The 23,611-nt window shown below is 45.2% G+C and overlaps 1 protein-coding gene across 1 annotated transcript in view; it reads left to right on the top strand.

Moving 5' to 3' along the window:
• LOC307221958 (espin-like) overlaps nt 1-23,611 on the top strand; it is a 117,521-nt gene that overhangs the window by 20,994 nt on the left and 72,916 nt on the right. Inside the window, exons 3-4 of the mRNA XM_079986897.1 lie at nt 21,624-21,810; nt 22,297-22,479. Coding sequence (XP_079843023.1) covers nt 21,624-21,810; nt 22,297-22,479 — 370 coding nt within the window. The remainder of the gene's footprint in view (nt 1-21,623; nt 21,811-22,296; nt 22,480-23,611) is intronic.

Raw genomic sequence — 23,611 nt, forward strand, 5'->3', positions numbered from 1 at the left:
GCGGGATGCTGGACTAAGGATTTGCTGCTTTCCCACAGAGAAAACCGATTCTTTGCCCCTGAATTGGAACAAACATCAGCCATGCTTTCTGCAGATGGATGTTTGCTCTGATTCAGTGCTAAAGAGCAGGTTTTCCTGGGGAAGGCGGATGGGGCAAATGGGAAACCACTCGGACCTGTGGCTCGAAAGCATGGAACAAGCCGAAAACCACTCAGACCCATGCTTTCTAAGAAGGGGAGAAACAGAAGTGTGGATGTGTCAACTCAAGAACCAGGGAAATCGCCCCACCCAAAAATAAACGATGCATCATTTATCCAGCACTAAGCTTGGCTCAGAATCTCAATTTCCTCTTGAGCCCTCTTGCTTGTTTGGGAACCCCACCAGAGGAGCTCCCGGCTTTAAATAGGTTTTCGATTAGCTGTGGATTACCCCTGGTAGACCTTCCTTGTTTTAATGTCCTTGTCTTTCATGCTGGCTTTTTACTGGGATCACCTGTCTTCCTTAGTTAAGAAGGGGCATGAATTATTCACTGCCAGGTGAGGACGCTCTGTTCGCTGCACCTCCCGGAGACAGCATGACGCTGGTCTCTGTTACAGGTCTCTGCAACTGGATCTCCGGGGGCTGTGAGCAACATGGCCAGGGGCTCATTTGGGGAGGGACTTGTCACCTTGCGTGTTGGCTAAGAGGTAGGGCTCTATTCTGCCCAAACAGGACTCTTTCCCTCCCCCGCACCTTGTGGACTCACAAAGGTTAAGGAAGACGGCTAAGTGGATTGTTGCAAGAAGCAAATGATTGGTTCTATCTGAGGGGGTTTTTTTCCGTTCTTTCTGCAAATAAGGACAATATTTGGATAAGGGGCAAATCATCCCCTGAAAAAATGAACCGGGTTTTCCCACCAGCTACCAAGAAGAGCCTAGGACTTTCCGATCAGAAGGTCGGCGGTTCGAATCCCCGCAACAGGGTGAACTCCGTTGCTCTGTCCCAGCTCCTGCCAACCTAGCAGTTCGAAAGCACGTCAAAGTGCAAGTAGATAAATAGGTACCGCTCTGGCGGGAAGGTAAACAGCGTTTCCGTGCACTGCTCTGGCTCGCCAGAAGCAGCTTAGTCATGGTGGCCATATGACCTGGAAGCTGTATGCTGGCTCCCTCGGCCTGTAAAGTGAGATGAGCGCTGCAACCCCAGAGTTGTCTGCGACTGGACCTAATGGTCAGGGGTCCCTTTACCAAGAAAAGCTGAGCTGAGTAGTTTAATGCAGCTCACAGGAGCCTTTGCCGTTTTAAGAGCATATAGCTCAATATGGCCTACACTGGCTGGCAGCAACTCTCCAGGGTTTCCCAGTCCTATGTAGAAGTGTCAGTCAGGATCTGAACCCGGGACCTTCTACAAATGCTGCAACATTGAACTGTGGCCCTTCTCCCCTCCACCTGTGCCTTTTGAAACACATTATTTCCAAAGCTCTGTTTATTTTAGGATGATGATTACATTTAAATGTCTCCTTTTCTTCTAAGGAACTCAAGGTGGTGTAAATGGTTCTCCTCCTCCCCATTCCATCCTCACAACAACCCTGTGAGGTAGGTTCGGCTGAGATACAGTGACTGGCCCAAGGTCACTGCAATGAGCTTCATGACAGAGTGGGGATCTGAACCCTGGTCTCCCAGGTCATAGACGAACCCTCTAACCATTACACCACACTGACATTGTACTTGTGAGTAAATTCTATGAAGCCCATTTTTACAAATACAGGAATTCCCACACCACATATTGCAAGGTTTTTGGATGAGGCCCTTCTCCGCACGGCTTTCCCTTGTGGAAGTTTGCAGTCTATATGCAAAGGAGAGGGAGCCCTTATGGTGATGGTGAGGCTGTGATTTTGGAATTTCCAAAGAACAGAGCCTGCTGCTGCTGCTGCTATTACACTCTCTGATTGCCAGACTGAGAGAGTTAAAGGACAAATGAGGATGTCTGTGGCATTGTAGAAGTGGGCAGGATTTTTTAAAAGTATTTATTTTAATGTATCTATGTGGGTTGATTTTATTTTTATTTTTGTCTGTTTGTTTAGTTGTAAGTCACTTTGGGTCACCCAGGACAAAATGAAGCAATTAGTAAAATTTAATTAATATTAATAATAATAGTAATCTGCCCCAATGGTTTCAGTAGTTAGGGTTGCATCCAGCTAAGGTCTACTTGGTGGCCCATTGGATCCAAGTTAGTTATGTTCATTAACTTCAATAGGTTTACTCTGAGTAGGAGTAGCATTGGATAGAACCCTTAGGATGCTTCAGTCCTGCTCTGCATCATTTCTGTTAATCGTTTTGTCTGTCTGCTTATTATGAAAGTTGCAGTTTTCTGCGTGGGTGTGACTAGATATGTCAATCTATAAGAAGCATAATTTTATGCATTCCTGTTTATTGCATACACGGCTCCAGAAAGGGGGGTGGCTACAGCTCATCAGCAAAGTACCTGCTTTCCATACATTAAGTTCTAGATACAATGCCTGGCATCTCCACATAGGACTAGGAGAGAATCTTTCCTGAAATTTGGGGAGCTGCTGCCAGTCCGTGTAGGCAATACTGAACCAGATGGACTAGTGGGCTGAATCAATTATAAGGCAGTGTCTCATGCTGGATGTTCTTACACTAGTTATTTTCTCTGATACCGATTCCTTCTCTGCTCACGGGCTTATTCTGGACAATCCAGACATTGTGATTGCCCGGCACCTGCCAAGTTATAATCTGTGGTTTTAAAAAGCTCACATCACAGATTCAGTGCTGTCCTTTCAGGAGTGAATTGCTCACAGTGCAATTGTGGACATTCTGGTCCCACCTCAGCACAAACCCCCTTCCCAGGAACACCTGCGCATCAACTGAAAGAAATAAGAATACAGTGGTACCTCGGGTTAAGTACTTAATTCGTTCCAGAGGTCCGTTCTTAACCTGAAGCACCACTTTAACTAATGGGGCCTCCTGCTGCCGCTGTGCAGCCAGAACACGATTTCTGTTCTCATCCTGAAGCAAAGTTCTTAATATTTCTGGGTTAGCGGAGTCTGTAACCTGAAGCGTCTGTAACCTGAAGCGTCTGTAACCTGAAGCGTATGTAACCACTGTAGTGGTGAAACTGGCAAAAAGGAGGGGGGAAATCCTCACTACAGTGAGTATGAAGGAGCATCACATAACTAAAAAGGGCTGCATCTGATACCCACTGGGGAATTCAAATTATTTGCAAGGTTTGTTAAAAAAATAAGAATAAACAGCAATATACGCCACCCTCAAAATAAGGTTTCTCCGTGCTAAAAATGCTTTTATACACAGAAATCTGAGGGGGAGAGACTGAAGTGAAGAATGCCTGCCATTTTATTCAAGAACCCAACCAAGGAACCTTGCGACCCAGCTCTCAAAAGTATGGAATATATTATAAATGCACTGCTCAAGTGTGGTTTCCCACACCCTCTCCCATGTCCTATATTGAATATTTATTGGGATTGTTCCTTCAGGTTGCAATGCATCTTCTCTTCAATGCATCCAGAGACAGAGAGTGCTTTTTGATTACTGAAATATCGTCATATGCACAGGCACATTTTTTTTGGGGGGGGGGAATCCCATGCAAAATTGCTACAGCTGCCCCCACCATCTCTTTATTTGGGGGGGGGGAGGCTGATGTGGAATTGGCCCACGAAAGAGAGTGAAAAGGTGCAGAGCAGTTACACCAGGGACTAGAACCTTGGAACTGGCAACACAGCAAACTGTGCTCAAAAGCTGCTATGAGGGCGCAATGAAAAATGGGCTGATGCAGCCAAGGGAGTAACTCTAGTGAGTTGCGCAGGCCCAGGTGGTCAGATAACCCTTTGATGCCCCATGAGGTGGGCGGCCAGATAGAGGGGCATCTCATCCTAATGACCAAATGAATTGGGAGTGGCATTGGCGGGAGCTATAGCTGGCATTATATTCATAGCGAAGCTGTGGTCTTTGCCGCTTCTGGGGCTGAAGCATGTTTATGGGGGTGGGGAGGGCTCTCTTTGCTTTGCGTCTGTTTAATCTTGTCCCTAATCAGCAGCCGGGGCTTTTAAACCTGATCAGTGCCAGTCCTTCAATCTGTAGGCTTTGCCTTGTTAATTCTTAATCAGCTTGGCTGGTGGCGATCAATGAGGGGAGAGGAGGGCCGGTTTCCATCGGGTTGTTTGCTGCAGTTGCTCGGGTAACCAGCAAGCAGCTAATCCCTCTCCTAATTGGGGGTGGGGAGAGAATCCAGGCAGGTGGGTGGAAGCAAGACTTGCGTCCCTTCCTATAGACCTTTTGCACCCCTGTCCCACCATTTCAAGGGACTCTGGTGGCGCTGTGGGTTAAACCACAGAGCCTAGGACTTGCCGATCAGAAGGTCGGCGGTTCAAATCCCCATGCCAAGGTGAGCTCCTGTTGCTCGGTGCCTGCTCCTGCCAACCTAGCAGTTCGAAAGCACGTCAAAGTGCAAGTAGATAAATAGGTACCGGTCCGGTGGGAAGGTAAACAGCGTTTCCGTGCGCTGCTCTGGTTCGCCAGAAGCGAATTTGTCATGCTGGCCACATGACCCAGAAGATGTCTGCGGACAAACGCCGGCTCCCTCGGCCTATAGAGTGAGATGAGCGCACAACCCCAGAGTCGGTCACAACTGGACCTAATGGTCAGGGGTACCTTTACCTTTTACCCACCATTTCACAGGTGAAACCACTCTTCTGCCCCTGTTCTTGCACCCAGGATCACCAGCACACCCCCAACCACCATTTGCTACCAGAGTCTCCTCTTCTTGCCCATTTGTTCAGCATTGCTGTGGATCCGTGCATTGGTCAAGTGGCTCAGAGTTCCACAGATCTGCTGAGCCTCACAAAATGGCTCGCAGATTGTTCTTTGCAAGAAGCGTTCCTTACCGGAACTAACAAAATCTTCCAGGGAGTGGGGAGGAGGGGGAGGAGGCTGCAGCCCATTGTGTGCTTTAGATTTGGGGGGGGGGCTGGCTTTTATCGCTTGCTATGCCTGCAATGCCTTTACGGCCTCTGCCGTGAAGCTATCTGGGAGCTGGCACAATGGTGCAGGTCTCTCCAGAGTGCTGATTTATGGGGCTGCCTGCAATCAATGCCCAGCTGTAAATCTTGGCGCAGCTTTGGTCTGCCTGGACACTTGTGAATTATGGTGATCAAGCTTATCAGAGCAGCTGCAGCCTTAAGGGGTGTGGGCTTGTTCCCGCTTCGGGTGAAGAGTGCTCAGAAATGCAGTCAGGTCCTTGAGAACATAAGAAGAGTCTCCTGGATCAGGCCAAAGGGGACCCATCTAGTCTCATGGGGGCCAACCAGATGCCCCAGTGGGAAACCCTTCAGGAGGATTTTAGCCCCAAAGAACTCCTGATGCTTTACTTGAGATTCCTGCAGAGCTGGGGGTTATACTGTGATTCCAAATGCATTTGGAAGCATTGTTGCTTCAGCTGCAGAGGCAGAGCATAGCCATCATGGCTAGTAGCCATACATAGCCCATGAATTTGCCCAGCCCTGTTCTAAAGCCCTCTAGGTTGGTGCCCATTGCTGCCTCTTGTGGCCATGAGTTCCATATTTTAACTATGCACTGCATGGAGAAGTCCTTTCTTTTTATCTGTCCTGCATCTTTCAGCATTCAGCTTCATCAGATGTTCACCAGGCCTCAGGTTCCCTTTCAGTGGTTGGGAGATGGCCTGACACTCTAGCCAGCACCACAGAATTGGCGCCCAATTTGATATGACTTTATGGGACCATAGCTCCCTGGTAGAGCATCCCGGGTCCAGCTCTTCACATCTTTAAGTGGGGCCGTTTGAGAGCTGCTGCCTGCCTGTGTCGACGGTATCAAGCTAGATGGACCAATTGGTCTGACTCAGTGTTCGAAATTAGCCAGGCGCCAGGTGCTTTTTGCTACGGGCAAGGGTCCAATTGTGACTTTGGGGGGGGGGGTTCTGGGTGCTAGGTTGGTGACGACAGTTTAAAAATCTCTGCTTTACTCCATCATTAATTCTATTTCCATTTCCACTGTGTGTGTTTCTCCTTCTTACATGCTGCGACAAGTGAATTGTTGTAAGAGCAAGCTACAGTCAAGCAATGTAGCTGAAATAATAAAACTGTAGCAGTGGAAGGGAGTCCAACCCCCTAGGATTAGACATTCCTTTGTGGCGACTGCAACCTAGATTCAAGGAGCCATTTGGTGTCTAGCTTACACACCTGAGTTTCTAACACTGGTCCGACTGGATATAAAGTGGCTTTTTATGTTCTCTCTCTCTCTCTCTATATATATATATATCTAATTTTCTTATTTGATTTTGAATAATATAAAAAAATTACAAAAAACAATTCAAAGTCCAAATATCAAGATTACTCTGAATCTCCTGACTTCCCCCCATACCTTCCATGGGTCCTCATGTTAATATTTACAACCGCATATCAATATTTATCCAATTTTTTATCCTTCTAAATTACCCATAGTTTCTATTACTTTACAAGTGTGGTTCTATTACTTTACAAGTGTGGTTTACAATCCTGTCAATGTTTTAACTTGCTTGCAGTGGTCTCGTAAGTAAATCAAAACTTTTCCCATTCTTTTAAAAAAGTTCTTGTCTTCTTGATTTCTGAGCTTCCCAGTTAATTTTGCCATTTCGGCATCGTCCATCAACTTGGTTTGCCATTCTTCTCTAGTCAGGGTTGTTCCTTCCTTCCGTCTCTGAGCATGCCTTCTTATGTTCTGATGCTCATCAGTGTTGTGCGATTTCTGGTGTTTGGAGAGGAAGAAAAGCTTCCTCTCTGCGACTTTCTCTGCATCAAAGTTTCCCAACTTTTCTTTCCATTGGAGGATGTGCTGTTTGAGAAAGAATCTCTGCAGCGTTGGAGCTTCCCTGACCTTGGATCCCACCTGCTTTGCTCATGCACCTTCTGAGAAACAGCCGCTCTCCAAGCCTGTGAGATAACTCTGTAGTCTTTGAAAACAACAACAAAGTTCAGTTCACAAAACAGCTGTATTCTCCGCATTCCTGCCACCTGCCAAACTTCATAACAGGAGGCAAGCTGCTGTTCCCAGGGTTGCTGCACTCACTAACCCTTCATTTGTCAGAGTTGGTTCCCTTTGAAAGAGACCATTCCTGGGATCTGCAGCGTTTTCAGAATAATCCGTACAGGTTGAGCAGGAGGGAATCAAGCAGCAGACCCACCAGCACCTTCTGGGAAGTTGGAATAGGCCAATATGTAGGTGGACTGTATCTGGATCAAGTGACTTTTCTTCTTTAAGTTCTCAAAGCTCTTAGTTTGTCATCTGAACTAGCCAGATGTTTAGCTGAGAATCAATCACAGTCAGTCCATCGTTTGAAAAATAAGACTTTAGAGCCATCTTGCCCAAAAATGGCAACTAGGCATTCCGTTTTGGCGACTGTAACCTTGGTTTAAAGAGCCATTTGGCACCTAGATTATATATCTAAGTTTTTAACACTGTGCATTAGGGCTGGGCGATATATGGTTTTCAACACCGCAATATATCACTAGCTAAACATTGTGATATACCGATATATCACAATGTCTGAAATAAGAGTGGAGCTATGTAAAGGCATTGGCTGGCTTCATGGTTTCCCCCACATTGTGATTTTTGCATAGCACAGCTATTTTCACATAGCTGGGCGATATATCATCCCAAACTGGTTTGAAGTCCATACCATGATATCAGTTTCACAATTTTTGACCTGGCAATATATTGTGAATCATGATGTGTGTGTGTGTGTTTGTGTGCTATGCAAAAATCACAATGCGGGAGAAACTGTGAAGCTAGCCAGTGTTTCTACATAACTCATGCTTACTTCAGACATCATGATATATCAATATATCGCGATGTTGAAAACCAGATACCGTCCAGCCCTACTGTTTGCCTCTACATAGTTCCATCCTTATTTCAGACATTGTGATATAACGGTATATTGTGATATTTAGCTGGTGATATATCGCGATGTTGAAAACCAGATATCGACCAGCAGACTTTTACCTTAATCACAACCCAGAGGCTTGATTTTTTCCCCCTTGAGTTAAAAGGTGTGGAAAGGAATGCCTCAGTCAGGGATGCATTTTGAGTCATATGTTGAGTTAGGGACGCGGCTGGCACTGTGGGTTAAACCACAGAGCCTAGGACTTGCCGATCAGAAGGTTGGCGGTTTGAATCCCCACGATGGGGTGAACTCCCATTGCTCGGTCCCTGCTCCTGCCAACCTAGCAGTTCAAAAGCACATCAAAGTGCAAGTAGATAAATAGGTACCACTCTGGCAGGAAGGTAAACGGCGTTTCCAAACACTACTCTGGTTCGCCAGAGTCGGCTTAGTCATGCTGGCCACATGACCCGGAAGCTGTACGCCGGCTGCCTCGGCCAATAAAGCGAGATGAGCGCCGCAACCCCAGAGTCGGTCACGACTGGACCTAATGGTCAGGGGTCCCTTTACCTTTACCTTTATGTGTTGAGTTGCCTCTTCTGACCTGAGGCTGTTGGTGCTGCAGTCCCTGTGGAGGGAAGGGGTGTGGACCAGGTGACAGCTGGACCAGCTGAAAGCCAGGTTGCCAATTTTCAGGAGCTGTTATCTCTCCTGCATTTGATGATGGAACCCCCCCCCCCAAAGAGGATGCTGCTCTAAAGGTGTTAGCTTTCAAGATGCTGGAGAATCCTTCCCCGGCGTATGTCGCCATGACATAAGCAGCTGCCGGCCCTTCTGGAATTCAGCCCAGATGGGATGGGCTTTTGCAGAGCAAAGGAATGTTACCCTGCCCTTCTCCCTCGCACACACAACCCCCCACCCCAAGCATCTGCTATCATAACATTATTTCTCCCCTGTGACTTGTGGAAGCCAGATGGCAAAGCCCTTAACTCACCAGCACAGCATTACCAGGGAACCCAAAGCACTTGCTGGCTCTGCAGCATATGACTGAGACCTGGAAGGGCAGATTAATTTGCCGGATGGTAGATGAGGCTGAAATTGACCATGATGGGTTTAGGATGAGGGTCCGTCACCCTGATTAGCAGCTAAGAGGCCTCAGCCCTATTACTGTTAATTAAATAGATTAAAAATATTAAAATGCAGACGTGCAGGGGGTTAATCCTCCCTCCCTCTCAACCTGCCCCGATCCCTGTTCCACCTCTCTAGGGGTTGCATTTAGGGGGAGAATTTATAGTCCGTTCATGGTGCAAAAGATAACAGCTTCATTTTCCAGCCTCACCAAGCAAAGGAACTTCACTTGGGAGCCTGCAAAACCTGCTTCGTTTTTATTTATTTATTGCACAAAATTTGCAGCCCACTCTTCATTGCAGGGGACAGCTCTGGCAAAGTTTGAAGGGAAACCATCATACAAATAAGATCAGTACAGCCTCTGAAAGCTATACCTTGGCACTGGAATGGGGAACTTATAGTATTCCGGGTGTTGCTGGACTATAGGCCTTGCTGGGTGGGGCTCATGGGAGTTGTAGTGCAAGGAAATTTGGAGGGCCATCCTGGTGCCTGATCCTGAGACACTTAACAGTCTCCTAGAAATGCCTGCGTCAACAACTATATTTTCAGCTGGCTTCGAAAAACAAAGTGAGGCTATGCCAGCCAAACCACAGAGGGAAGGACATTCCACATTCAAGGGGAGCCACCAAAGCAAGCTTTTCTGTGCACTGCCATATAATAGACCTCACCTGGTGATGGAACACCCAGTAGGGCCTCCCATGATGATCTAAAAAGACCAGTCTAGGAGACGACACTTTTAAATCTCTCGTCCTTCTGAGTTGTCACCAGCACATTGAAATTGACCTGGTAGCATATTCATCATCGTCATCATCATCATCATCATCATCATCATTTTATTTACAGATAGGTAGCTGTGTTGGTCTGCCATAGTCAAAACAAAATAAAAGAAAAAAATTCCTTCCAGTAGCACCTTAGAGACCAACTAAGTTAGTTCTAGGTATGAGCTTTCGTGTGCATGCACACGAAAGCTCATACCTAGAACTAACTAGCTCATACCTAGAACTAACTAGCACACGAAAGCTCATACCTAGAACTAACTTAGTTGGTCTTTAAGGTGCTACTGGAAGGATTTTTTTTCTTTTATTTTGTTTTATCATTTTATTTGTATGCCGCCTTTCCATAGTTAAAACAATGCTCAAGGCGGCTTACAACATGGCAAGATTTACATCACTTACCAACACAGCAAAAGTCACACAATAAATAAAACACATCAAAAAGTACACAACCAAATGGAAAACAATTTCCACACAAATCATAAAATCTAAAACTAAGAATACAACATTAATATCAATTACAATTTAAAATGACACAGATAAAAAAATAAAAGCAATTTAAAAACAAAAACAAAAACAAAAATGGAGCCCTCTCTGCCCAGCAGCAGCAGTCCTTTATGGAGCCTGTCAGGCCCCACCCCAAGCCAGGTGGAGAGAAGAAGGGCAGGGCCCTTCAGGCTCCCAGCAGGTCAGTACTGGGAGCCCCTGTGCAAATTATTATTGCCTTGCTGGTTAGCTCAGTTGGTTAGAGCATGGTGCTGATAACCCCAAGGTCACGGGTTTGATCCCCATATAGATGCATAGTTCTGCATTGCAGGGGGTTGGACTAAATGATCCATGGGGTCCCTTCCAACTCTATGATTCTATTCCTTTTGTAAGTTGCATGATTTATGTTGCTTTGCTGCTCGTGAGAAGAAGCATTGAAGCCCTGCTTTCTGCCCACCAGGGGGAGCAGCTTTAACTCACTGAGATAGCACATGCTCTGTGTGGACATAGTTCCAGGTGTCTCCATCTTCCCCAGCTCAGTTGATGGGAACGACCATTACTGGAAACCTTTGAGAGCTGCTGTCAATCAAAGGGGAAAGTCTGGGCCAGGTCTGCCAATAGTGTGATGGCGAACCATGTGTCAGGAGGGCCTGCATAGTTCTCTGTGGTAGTTCATGCAGAAAGGCCCAGATCCAGTCTCCAGTTCAAGTGAGGATGGGGAACCTCTGGCCCTCTAGAATGTTGGTGGTCCACATTTCCCATCATGCCTGACCATGCTGGCTAGCTGAGGCTGATGGGAGTTGGGACTCCAGCCAGCAACATCTGGAAGCCCACATGTTTCCCACAACTGAGTTAAAGGATCTCAGAAATCAAGATGCTGGGGAAGACTGCTTTCTACCTGAGCAGCCTCCCCCAGCCTGGTACCCTCCAGCTGTTTTGCACTACAGTTTCCATTAATCCCAATGGCCAAGGGCCCATCTAGTCCAGCATCCTGGTCTCACAGTGGCTGACCAGATGTCTGTGGGAAGCCCACAAGCACAAGAGCAATCTCCCCTCCTGTGGCTTCCAGAAACTGGTATTCAGAAGCACTGCTGCCCTCTCCTCCAAGAATTTGCCTTGTCCTTTTTCAAAAGCCATCCAAGTTGGTGGCCTCCTGCAGGAGAGAGTTCCATAGTTTAACTATGTGCTGCGTGGTGATGATGTCCTTTCTTTTATCTGTCCTGAATCTTCAAACATCTGGAGGTGGCACCAGGCTGCCCTGAAGAATGGCTGCTAGTCAAAGTAAACCTATGAAGCCATGTTATTTGAGTAAGATGATAAGCTCAGACTGTTGTCTTGGTTTAGATGGGACTGTGGTCTTACTTGTATAAGAGAGCTTCATACGTTCATGAGTAAAATCTGATCTAGCCATGATCTGTTTGGTTCATGTGTACTGGCCACAGACCAGAATAATGAAACCTGAAGGATTCTTCACTTATTTCAGGGCTGAGTGCTTGCACTGAGGAAATAAATTTCCCACAGTTCCACCATGAGGCTGGAAGCCAAGTAAAAGAGGACATTAACTCCAGACTCCAAGTTCAGGAGATCTTGGCCCAAAGGCCTCACCTCAGCCATAACGGCTAAAAATGTAGGGTTTTCTTAAAAACTGGGCTTAAATAGGAAGTGGCTACCCTTTTGGGTGGGGCTAGAGGGCCACGTTGGCTCATAGTAGACACACCAAAAGCCACCACCAAATCGTTTGTGTTCTTGGGGGTCATCGAAAACCTTTTGGGTGGCCGAATATGGTCCACAGGCAGTGGATACCCCTGATTCAAAGATTCATCCTGGTGTTCTGAGCCTGTAAGATACCAGATAGTTAAAGCTATGGTTTTCCCAGTAGTGATGTATGGAAGTGAGAGCTGGACCATAAAGAAGGCTGATCGCCGAAGAATTGATGCTTTTGTTTTGTTTTGTTTTTAAAATAATATTTATTACCTTTTCCAACAATTTAAACACTACAAAAAGTAAAAACCATACAGTACAATACAATACAATACAATACAATACAATACAATACAATACAATACAATACAATACAAAAAACAACAACTATACATTACACTAACAAAACACTAACATTAAACTAACAAAACAAAACAAACACAATTTAAAACACACAAATAATTTCAATATCTTATCTTTCATTCCCATATTTCCGCGACCTCCTCATACCTCCCTTTTTGTATTCCACTTCTATTAATTTTTTCAGCAATTCCTTTCCATCTTCCTCTATTTTTAATCCTATAATTATCTTAACACATTCTAACCTTATTTTCCCTTTAATACTCTATTAATCTATTTATCCTTAATTCCTTATAACATTTCTACTAAAGCCATATAACTTCATTCCAACATTTTTCTAACATTCATTAATTTTACAATATTTCCGTAAATAGTCTTTAAACTTTTTCCAGTCTTCTTCCTCCCTGGTCTCGGATTCTGCCAGTCATTTCCGCCAATTCCATGTAGTCCATCAACTTCATCTGCCATTCTTCCCGGGTGGGTAGATCTTGTGTCTTCCAATATTTTGCGATGAGTATTCTTGCTGCTGTTGTTGCATACATAAAAAATGTTCTATCCTTCTTTGGCACCAGTTGGCCGACCATGCCCAGGAGAAAGGCCTCTGGTTTCTTCAGGAAGGTATATTTAAATACCTTTTTCATTTCGTTATAAATCATCTCCCAGAATGTCTTAATCCTTGGGCATGTCCACCAAAGGTGAAAGAGTGTACCGTCAATCTCATTACATTTCCAACATTTATTATCGGGCAAATGGTAAATTTTTGCAAGCTTGACTGGTGTCATGTACCACCTGTTAATCATTTTCATTAAGTTTTCTCTTAGGGCATTACATGCCGTAAATTTCATACCTGTGGTCCATAACTGTTCGCAGTCAGCCATCATTATGTTATGTCCAACATCTTGTGCCCATTTAATCATAACTGATTTCACCATTTCATCCTGAGTGTTCCATCTCAGCAACAAGTTATACATTCTTGACAAATGCTTAATTTTTGGATCAAACAATTCTGTTTCCAATTTTGATTTTTCCACCTGGAAGCCAACTTTTTTGTCCGAATTATATGCCTCCATTATTTGGTAATAATGAAGCCAATCTCGCACTTTATTTTTCAATTTTTCAAAGCTCTGCAATTTTATTCTGTCTCCATCTTGTTCCAAAATTTCCCAATATTTCGGCCATTTGGCCTCCATATTGAGTTTTTTCTGTGCCTTCGCTTCCATTGGTGACAACCATCTTGGGGTTTTATTTTCTAACAAGTCCTTATATCTTATCCAAACATTAAACAATGCTTTTCTGACAATGTGATTTTTAAACGCTTTATGTGCTTTTACCTTATCGTACCACAAATATGCATGCCAGCCAAATACATTATTAAAACCTTCTAAATCCAACACGTCAGTGTTTTCAAGAAGCAGCCATTCTCTCAGCCAGCAAAAAGCAGCTGATTCATAATATAGTTTAAGGTCTGGCAGGGCAAATCCACCTCTTTCTTTAGCATCGGTTAATATCTTAAATTTTATTCGAGGCTTCTTGCCCTGCCAGACAAATCTAAAAATATCTTTCTGCCACTTCTTGAAACAATCCATCTTATCCAAAATTTGCAATGTTTGAAACAAAAACAACATCCTTGGCAGCACATTCATTTTTATCACAGCAATTCGGCCTAACAATGATAACTTCAAATTCATCCATATTTCTAAATCCTTTTTCACTTCAGTCCAACATTTTTCATAATTATCTTTAAATAAATTCACATTTTTGGCTGTCATATTAACCCCTAAATATTTCACTTTCTTAACCAATGTTAATCCTGTCTCCTCCTGAAACTTTTCTCTCTCATTCACAGTTAAATTTTTCTCTAAAACCTTAGTTTTCATCTTGTTCAACTTAAAGCCTGCTACCTGTCCAAATTCTTGAATCAGTTCCAATACCCTTTTAGTACTAGATTCTGGCTCCTGTAAAGTCAACACTAAGTCATCAGCAAATGTTTTCAGTTTGTACTGTTTAACTCCCACTTGTATACCTTTAACCTCTTGGTCCTTTCTAATCATATTTAACAAAACTTCAAGGACCGATATAAAGAGCAATGGAGAGATTGGGCAACCTTGTTGTGTCCCTTTCTCAATCTTGAATTCTTCTGTCACCACATTGTTCACAATTAGTTTTGCCTTTTGTTCTGAGTAAATTGCACCTATACCATTTTCAAAACCTTGGCCTACCCCCATCCCCTGTAGATTCTTCTTCATAAAACTCCATGAGATGTTGTCAAAGGCTTTCTCTGCATCCACAAATATCAAAACTGCCTTGGTATTGATATTCACTTGTAATTTTTCTAGAATATTAATTATATTCCTCGTGTTGTCAGACAAGTGTCTGCCTGGGAGAAAGCCTGCTTGGTCTTTATGGATTTCTTCTACTAGAACCTTTTTTAGTCTTTTAGCCAAGATGTCTGCAAAAATTTTGTAATCCACATTGAGCAGCGATATGGGGCGGTAGTTCTTAAGCTGTGTCTGTTTTTGGTATAAGTGTAATATAAGCTTCCTTCCACGACTCTGGTGCCTTTCTCCCTTCCAAAATTTCGTTACAGACTTCCTTCAATGGTTATATTAGCCATTCTTTCAAAGATCTGTAGTATCTTGAAGTCAAACCATCTGGTCCTGGAGATTTACCTAATTGCATATTCTGGATGGCCCCTTCCACCTCCTAATCCGTTATTTTATAATTCAACATTAGCTGTTTTTCCTGAGAAATTTTGTGTAGTCCGTTTATTTTCAGAAATTGATCAATGTCTATTTCTTTCTGCTTCTCCTGTGTATAGAGTTGTTTGAAATATCTCTGAAAACACTTCCTGATCTCCACTGGGTTCTGTATATTCTTTCCTTCCACATCCAAATTCATAATAGTATTTAGTTTTTGTCTTTTTTTCATTTGCCAGGCCAATAATTTTCCACACTTATTTGCCGATTCAAATGTCTTTTGCCTCATCTGTTTGATCTTCCATTCTATTTCCTGATTCATCAGCTTTATATATTGTACTTGGTATAACTTTTCTCTTTCAGAATCTCCTGTGACTTTGGTTTTGCTCTCAGTTTCTTCTCTCCTTCCTCTATTTTTCCCAGAATTTTATCCTTTTTTTCATTCTGAGTTCTCTTCTTAATTGCATTCTGTTGTATTAGGAATCCCCTCATAACCGCTTTGCTTGCGTCCTGAATTACTCTTTTTTCCACTGTAGTATTCATGTTTATTTCAAAATAGTCTCTTAGAGTTTTTTGGGCCTTCTTGGTCACCTCTTCATTCCTAAACAAGGTATCGTTCATCCTCCATCTAAAGGAACCAGTTGGCATCAATTTCATTTCCATTTTCACAGCATTATGGTCAGAACAGGTTTTGGGGCAGATCTCCACTTTACTGATCTTTGGAACCAATCCCTTAGTTACCCAAATTTGATCAATTCTTGTCCATGTCATTTTAGCCTCAGAGAAGAAAGTTCCCTCACTTCCCATTGGGTTCTTCACTCTCCAGATGTCAACTAAATCCATATTATCAGTCATGTCAAAGAAAGTTTTAGGTAGTCTGCCATCTTTGTTGACTACCTGTCTCTGTGCCATGTCCATATTTGTAGACACCACTCCATTCATAACTCCCATCAAGATCATGTTGTAGTCCATATAATCCATCAAAGACTCATGTAGCTTCTTAAAGAACTCCAATTTGCCTTCATTTGGCGCATAAATACCTACAATTAGGAATTTCTCTCCTTGTGATTGAATTTCAATTGCAATAAATCTTCCTTGGTCATCTTTAAATATGAATTTCAGTGATAGGCTCTCCTTTGCATAAAGGACCACTCTTATTTTTTTAACTTTATCTGATGAAATAAATTCTTGGCCCAATCTTTTATTACTCAATATCTTTCTATGTAGACTTATCACATGTGTTTCTTGTAAACAAATCAAGTCCAAATGTTCTTTTTTCAATAAATGAAAGACTCTCCACCTTTTTCCCGGGGAATTCAGTCCATTCACATTCCAGCTCAAAATCTGCAACGCCATCATGTATTCCTCCAGCTGCACCCAATGCTTGCTCTTCTTCTGTTGGTGGTGGTGGTGGCACGTTCACTGGCAAATCCAGTCCAAAGGATAATGTTGATATATCCAAAAGAATTGATGCTTTTGAATTATGGTGCTGGAGGAGACTCTTGAGAGTCCCATGGAATGCAAGAAGCTCAAACCTATCCATTCTGAAGGAAATCAGCCCTGAATGCTCACTGGAAGGAAGCTGAGGTTCCAATACTTTGGCCACCTCATGAGAAGAGAAGACTCCCTGGAAAAGACCCTGATGTTGGGAAAGATGAAGGGCACAAGGAGAAGGGGAGGACAGAGGACGAGATGGTTCGATAGTGTTCTCGAAGCTCCCAACATGAGTTTGACCAAACTGTGGGAGGAAGACCGGAGTGCCTGCTGTGCTCTGGTCCATGGGGTCAAGAAGAGTCGGACACGACTAAACGACTAAACAACAACAACAAGATACCAGAAAGTCACCAGTCTTGGGGTTTATTTCTGCTCCAACTTATTTTCTGGGTGCAGCTGAATGGATGCTTTGGGGGTGGCCCTAGTCCCCTGCCCCTTGCAGGATGTATGTATTCAAATGACAGGAAAGAAGATTCCAAAGTCTTAGCAACAGGAAGAACTTCCTGGCAGCGAGAGCTGTTTGACGGTGGACCAGACTCCTTCTGATGGCAGTGGGCTTTCCTTCATTGGGTTGGGTGGCGACCTGTCTGTGATTGTTTTGCTGTGGTTCCTGCAATGCGGGGGGTTAGAATGGATTACCCTTGGGGTACCATCCAACTCTGCAGTTCTGTGAATCTTTTTTTCCTTTTTAATTTTTTCTACTGAGGTTTATCAAGTTAGCAAAAGTATTTTAGGACAGCTGAGATCCGAAAGAAGCTGGTTTGGATGAACAGAGCCACACACACGCTTGGGAACAAAAGGCCCACCTGCTGCGCCTCTCCTATGGCTGAATAAACATCTGGCAGCATAGCACAAGGCCTTTTCTTTTGAACCTGCGGCTCACACCTGCTCCTGAAACAACATCCTTTGCAGCTGTTAGCCAAACACAAAGAGCTGGACCCATTTTGGACCCATGCACCAACTTGGTTTGGTTTACAGTGACTTCCATTGATCTCCACAGCAGCAGAGGGCATCCCAACATGCCCGAAAGAGGGTCAGAGTGGCCAGGTTGCTCCAGAGAGAGAGAGAGATCTCTTGGCTCTCTCCCCATCACCCAACAGCAATCCCATCAAACACAGTGGGACTAGCACTGGAGATTCTGGTCTGACAGGGTGGCCTTTCTTCCGACCATGAGTTTCAGTGGGTCTACTCAGAGTAAAACTTGAGTTGTCTGCAACCTGTTCTCTTTCAATGAGACACGGAGGAAGGTGCCTTCAACCTAGAGGACTGCCCTCTGCGAAGTAGGGCACTGGGCCACCCGGGGCCAGCCCTCTGCTTCCCTGCCTCCTGAGAGCCTGCTCTGCCACCGCCCTTCTCAGAGTTACAGCAATGAATTATTGAAAGCCCCAGCATCTATTTTGATAGCAGAGCCGAGTATTTATTGCATCTCCTCTTTAAAATATTAAACAGGTATTTATTTGGAACGTCATAAAATGGTCTTTGTGGTGCTGCAGCCAGGCATTTGCAAATCCTTTGGGCAAATCTGAACCCAGCCAAAGCTTGGGATCCAGCTTGGAAGATACAGGGTGGTTGATCTCATTGGGGGAAATGCAGGGTGCAGATAGCTTGCATTGCCCCCAAATAAATGCACGACAAGAGCTTCCTACAGAAGCAAATGTTATAAGAAATCACTGGCACATCACTGCTTGACTCCTGAATGAGCATGTTCACTGCTGAGCTGGCAGTTCACTTATTCTGCATATTCTGTTCCACTGTCAGGGCATTGGCCCATTTGGCTCAGCATTGCCTACACTGATGGGCAGCAGCTGCCCAGTTTGCCAGACAGGGAATATTCCTGGTCCTACCTGGAGATGCCATGGAATATTGAACTTGGGACCTTCTGCATGCAAAGCAGGTGCTCTTCCACTCAGCTACGACTCCTATTCCATAATGCAACAGACAATGAAGGGGAGAAGAGACAATTGACTAGCAAAGGAGCTCTGGCTCCCAGCTCTGAGGAACCCAACCAATTGCTCATGCCAGGAATTCAACCCCATGCCCTCTTTTTTTCTGAAAGCAGTCACTTTTGTGTTTGCCAGTGTTGGAATGGCTGCTTCCATCAACAAACCGGGTGTCTGAACAATTCAACCTCCCTTCGCGAATCTGAGTTGCTCTGCCCCCACCTCGTGGGACAAAACTACTCCGAAACTGGTACTTAGGAGGTGCAGTAGCCTTCAGCCCTAAATGACTCGGGACCCAAAGACCTGAAAGACCACTTTCTTCCTTAAAGACCCTCTTGGGTGCTGAGTTTGGCAAAGGGAGCCTTTTGGTAGTTCCTCTGTCCTCAGAAGCTTGGGGGTGGAGATGACCTGGGAGAAGAGGGTCTTCTCTGTGGTGGCCCCTAAGCTGTGGAACTCCCTCCCCAAAGCAGTGTGCCTGGCACCCTCATCGCACAGCTTTCAGAGGATGATGTAGATGCACCTATTTACCCTGTCACATTATTATTATTATTATTATTATTATTATTATTAATTTTATTTATTTATTTATTTATTTATTTATTTATTATTATTATTAATATTAATATTATATCACACTATTTCCATAGATCTCAGGGCAGTTCACAACATAAAACCACAATTAAAAAAACAACAAAATACATAATAAAAACAAAGACAACCCAATAATGTTCCACAAAACATTTTAAAGGGGCACTGGATGGTAATCAGCCCAAGGCCTGGTTAAAGAGGAACGTTTTTGCCTGGTGCCTAATGGTGTATAATGAAGGCGCCAGGCGAATCTCTTTGGGTAGAGCATTCCACAGATGGGGAGCTACTGCAGAAAAAGCCAGTTCTTGTGTTGCCACCCTCTGGGCAATATAGTCAGATTTGTTTGGTCTACCAACTGATGTGAAACAAAATGCTCTTTTAAAGCAAATCCTGTGCATGTTTGGGGGAATTCAGACTCTTGACTGATTGGTGAGAGTCATCTGTCGCTCTGCCTCAAGGAACAAAAAGACCCTGTCTCATGGGAAGGAGCCTGTCTCACAAAGTTGTGTGATGATCAACCCAGAATCTGCTTCTGTTGCTGCCTCTACCTTGGTTTGCTATATAGAATTCCTCCAGCCCATAAAAATTAAGAAGAAGAAGAAGAGTTTGGATTTGATATCCCACTTTATCACTACCCGAAGGAGTCTCAAAGTGGCTAACATTCTCCTTTCCCTTCCTCCCCCACAACAAACACTCTGTGAGGTGAGTGGGGCTGAGAGACTTCAGAGAAGTGTGACTAGCCCAAGGTCACCCAGCAGCTGCATGTGGAGGAGCGGAGACGCGAACCTGGTTCCCCAGATTACGAGTCCACTGCTCTTAACCACTACACCACACTTCTCTTAACCACTACACCACACTGGCTCACCATACTGGCTCACACACTGGCTCACAAAGAACATAAGAAGAGCCCTGCTGGATCAAGAACCTGGCCCAGCTTGTCCCTCATCCTGTGGCTGCGGGAAAACAGTAAGCAGGACTTAAGCATGAGAGCCCTCTCTCCTCCTGTGGTTTGCCAAAACTGGTAATTACAAGCATTGCTGCCTCTGACCATGGATGCAGAGCATAGCCATCCTGGCTAGCCCTCTCCTCCATGAATTTGTCTAATTCTCTTTCAAGGCCATCCAAGTCAGTGGCCATCACTGCCTCCTGTGGCAGGGAGTTCCACAGTTTAACTATGCACTGGGCGAAGGAGGACTTGATTTTATTCTACCCCGAGTCTTCCAGCATTCAGCTTCCTTGGATGTCCACAAGTTCGAGAGCTTCTGATTCGAAGTGGGTTGTTATCCTCTCTCTCCCCACCCTTCCATTTTCATCGCTGAGTTGTTACCCTTTCCCCTCCTGTGTTTACTACTCGCCTAATCTGCTTATTTAAACATGATACGAAACTGCAGCATCCAAAAACAGCCGGTGGAAGAAGCTTAGCCTAAGCAGGCTGATTAACTTAATGACCCAGAAGGATGGGATGGCCCTGCCTGGAGCGGGGTGGGGGGTGGGGGTGGAGAGCATCAACTGAGAGCTCCTCTCTGCTTGCAGCATGGGGTACAGAAGTGGCAGCACTGAGCAAGGAGAGGTGGTCAGTGGCTCAGTCTTGGAGCATCTGCCCTGCATTGAAAAGCTCCCTTGTTCAGTTCCCAGGTATCTCCTGGCAGCGCTGCAGGAAAAGAAATATTTGTTCCAGAGACCCTCTCCTGGTTGCCACTAAGCAGACTTAGGCTACCAGCTAATCATAATGATCAAACAGGCCAATTAGGAATGAAGTTGCTCTTTCAAGGCACCTGGTCCAAAGGGCTATTTTATAGGTCTCTGTGTGAGAGAGAGAACAACAGATACTTAGGGAAGCTGGATGAGAGAGACGCGCTCTCCCAATCACCTTCCAGAAGTGACTCCAGCTGTTTAATTTCCGAGGCAACGCTTTAGCCCAAGCATACATGACCAAGCAGATCCTTAAGAGACATGGCTAGGGCTATACAGTCATACCTCAGGTTACAGGCGCTTCAGGTTGTGGTTTTTTTTTTTTGGTTACAGACCGCCGAAACCCAGAAGTACCAGAATGGGTTACTTCCGGGTTTCGACAGTCATGCATGCACAGTAGCACTAAATCGCACTTTGTGCATGTGCAGAAGCACTGAATCGCAACCTGCGCATGCGCAGACGCGCCACTGTGGGTTGCAAACGCTCCAGGTTGCGAACGTGCATCCCGCACGGATCACATTTGTAACCCGAGCGTCAGTTGTATGCCTAACAAAGAAACTGGTTTGATCATTTTAGCAGTCTCCTTTTCTATTAATATGATTCTTACTCTTATTCTTATTTACATCCTGCCTTTTTCCCTGATAGGGGAAAAAATCACAGGTTTGGAGAGGATTGCAAAAAACCCGATTTAGTTCACCTCAAACCTACAGTGGTAACTTGGAAGTCAAATGGAATCCGTCCCAGAAGTCCGTTCGACTTCCAAAACGTTCGGAAACCGAAGCCGCAGAAGCCATGTTGGATGTTCGGGTTCCAAAGAACATTAGTAAACCGGAACACTTCCTTCCCACCCACTCTTCCTTTCCGTCTTCTCGCCCCTGCAGTTCGGTCAGTGCCCAAACCAAGAACGGTGCCACACCTCTCTATTTAGCATGCCAGGAGGGCCACCTGGAAATCATCCAGTACTTGGTCAAGGACTGCGGAGCGGACCCCCACCTACGCGCCAACGACGGGATGACCCCTCTCCACGCCGCCGCCCAGATGGGCCACAACACCGTCATCGTCTGGCTGGTGAGGGCTGCTCGGGGCTGCAGCGAAGGCTGGGCACAAGGGGGGTCAGAACTCGGGGCCCAGCAAGGCTGCCCAAGCAACATTCAAGTGGTCACCTATAAGCGTTTGTATCGCAATCCTCTTCAGTGGCGCTTGGTGGAATGGAGCTTCTTGGCATAGCTATCAATGTTTCCCTTTTTTAAAGGGAAATTCCCTTATTCCGAATAAGGTTCCTCGCAAGTAAAGGGAAAAGTTGACAGCTATGCTTCTTGGCCTGTTTTATTTCAGGGGGGCGTTTTATCCTGCCTTCTCCCTCTCGCGCTCTCTCTCTTTCCTTAAAAAAAATTTTTATTGAAATTTTTCAGCATAAAATACAATAAGAATCAAACTAGTCTACAGAACTAGAATAGTGAAAAAAAGCAAGCAAGAGAGAGAAAGACAGAGAAGACACTTTACCATATTTACCCTATATAATATATATCCTGCCATTTATCTCTCATTCCTCAGATGAGCTTCACGGATATCAGCCTCTCTGAGCAAGACGACGACGGTGCTACCGCCATGCACTTCGCCGCCAGCCGAGGCCACGCCAAAGTTCTCAGCTGGCTGCTTTTGCACGGAGGGGAGATCACCACGGACCACTGGGGCGGGACCCCCTTGCATGACGCGGCTGAAAACGGGGAGCTGGAGGTGAGTCCGCAAGTGTCTTGTAGCGAGGGCTGGGATGCAAACAATTTGACAGCCGGGAAGAGAAGTAGGAAGAGGGGCTGTGCAGTTGCTGTGTGGTCTGTAGGGGCAGAGAATAGGGTCTGTCTACCCCGTAAGTGCATGGAATTTTATCCAGGGTTGCTTCTCAGGCCACATTTGCAGTATGCATTTGAAGCACTTATCATACCTCTTGCGACAACCCCAAAGAATCCTGGGAGCTGTAGCTTATTATGGGTTCTGAGAATTGTTAGGAGGCTTCTCCCATTTCCCTGCTGGAGCTACAGTTCCCAGAGTTCCCTGATTGTTAAAGCGCTCTGGGAATTGTAGGTCGCTGAAGGGGGATATGGGGCTCTCAGACCAAACTCTCAGCACCCTTACCAAACCACAGCTCCCAGGATTCTTTGGGTGCAGAAATGATTGCTTAAATTAGCATCATAATACTTTACATTGGACGCTGTGAGTGGGGCCTCAGTTCAGCCAGAAATCCCTCATTCAGCCATAAACCCACGAAATGTTGTTAGCTGGTTGCTATCTCCCTGCCTTAGCGTGCAGAAACCATGTCCGTGAAACAAGGCAAAGTCTGATCTACCTTGCAGAGTTGTTGGAAAGATTTCTGAATAATGTATGTGAAATGCATAAGGCACTTTTAAAAAAGGAAACATTTACCGTATTTTTCGCTCCATAAGACGCACTAGACCATAAGGCGCACCTAGATTTTGGAGGAGGAAAACAAGAAAAAAAAATATTCTGAATCCCAGAAGCCAGAACAGCAAGAGGAATCTGGCTTCTGGGATAGCCTTTGGCTGTTCTGGCTTCTGGGATAGCCGCGCCAAGCCCCTTCAGGGCAGCGGGATGACGGCTCCCCCTGCCTGGAAGAGGCTGCGTGCGGCTAAGGCAGAAGCCAGAACAGCAAGCGGGATCGCTGCACAGGAGAGGCGCTGCACAGAGAGGGAGAGCTACACAGCACCCCTTCAGCGAAGCGGGAGGAGGAACAGAAGGAGCCTCTTCTGTTCCTCCTCCGGCTTCACAGGACAGACGCCCCGCTAAAGGGGCGCTGCACAGCTCTCCTTCTCTGCACAGTGCCATTTGCTCCATAGGACACACTTATATTTCC

Source organism: Podarcis cretensis (genome assembly GCF_951804945.1).
Source record: "Podarcis cretensis genome assembly, chromosome: 8".
Lineage (NCBI taxonomy): Eukaryota > Metazoa > Chordata > Lepidosauria > Squamata > Lacertidae > Podarcis > Podarcis cretensis.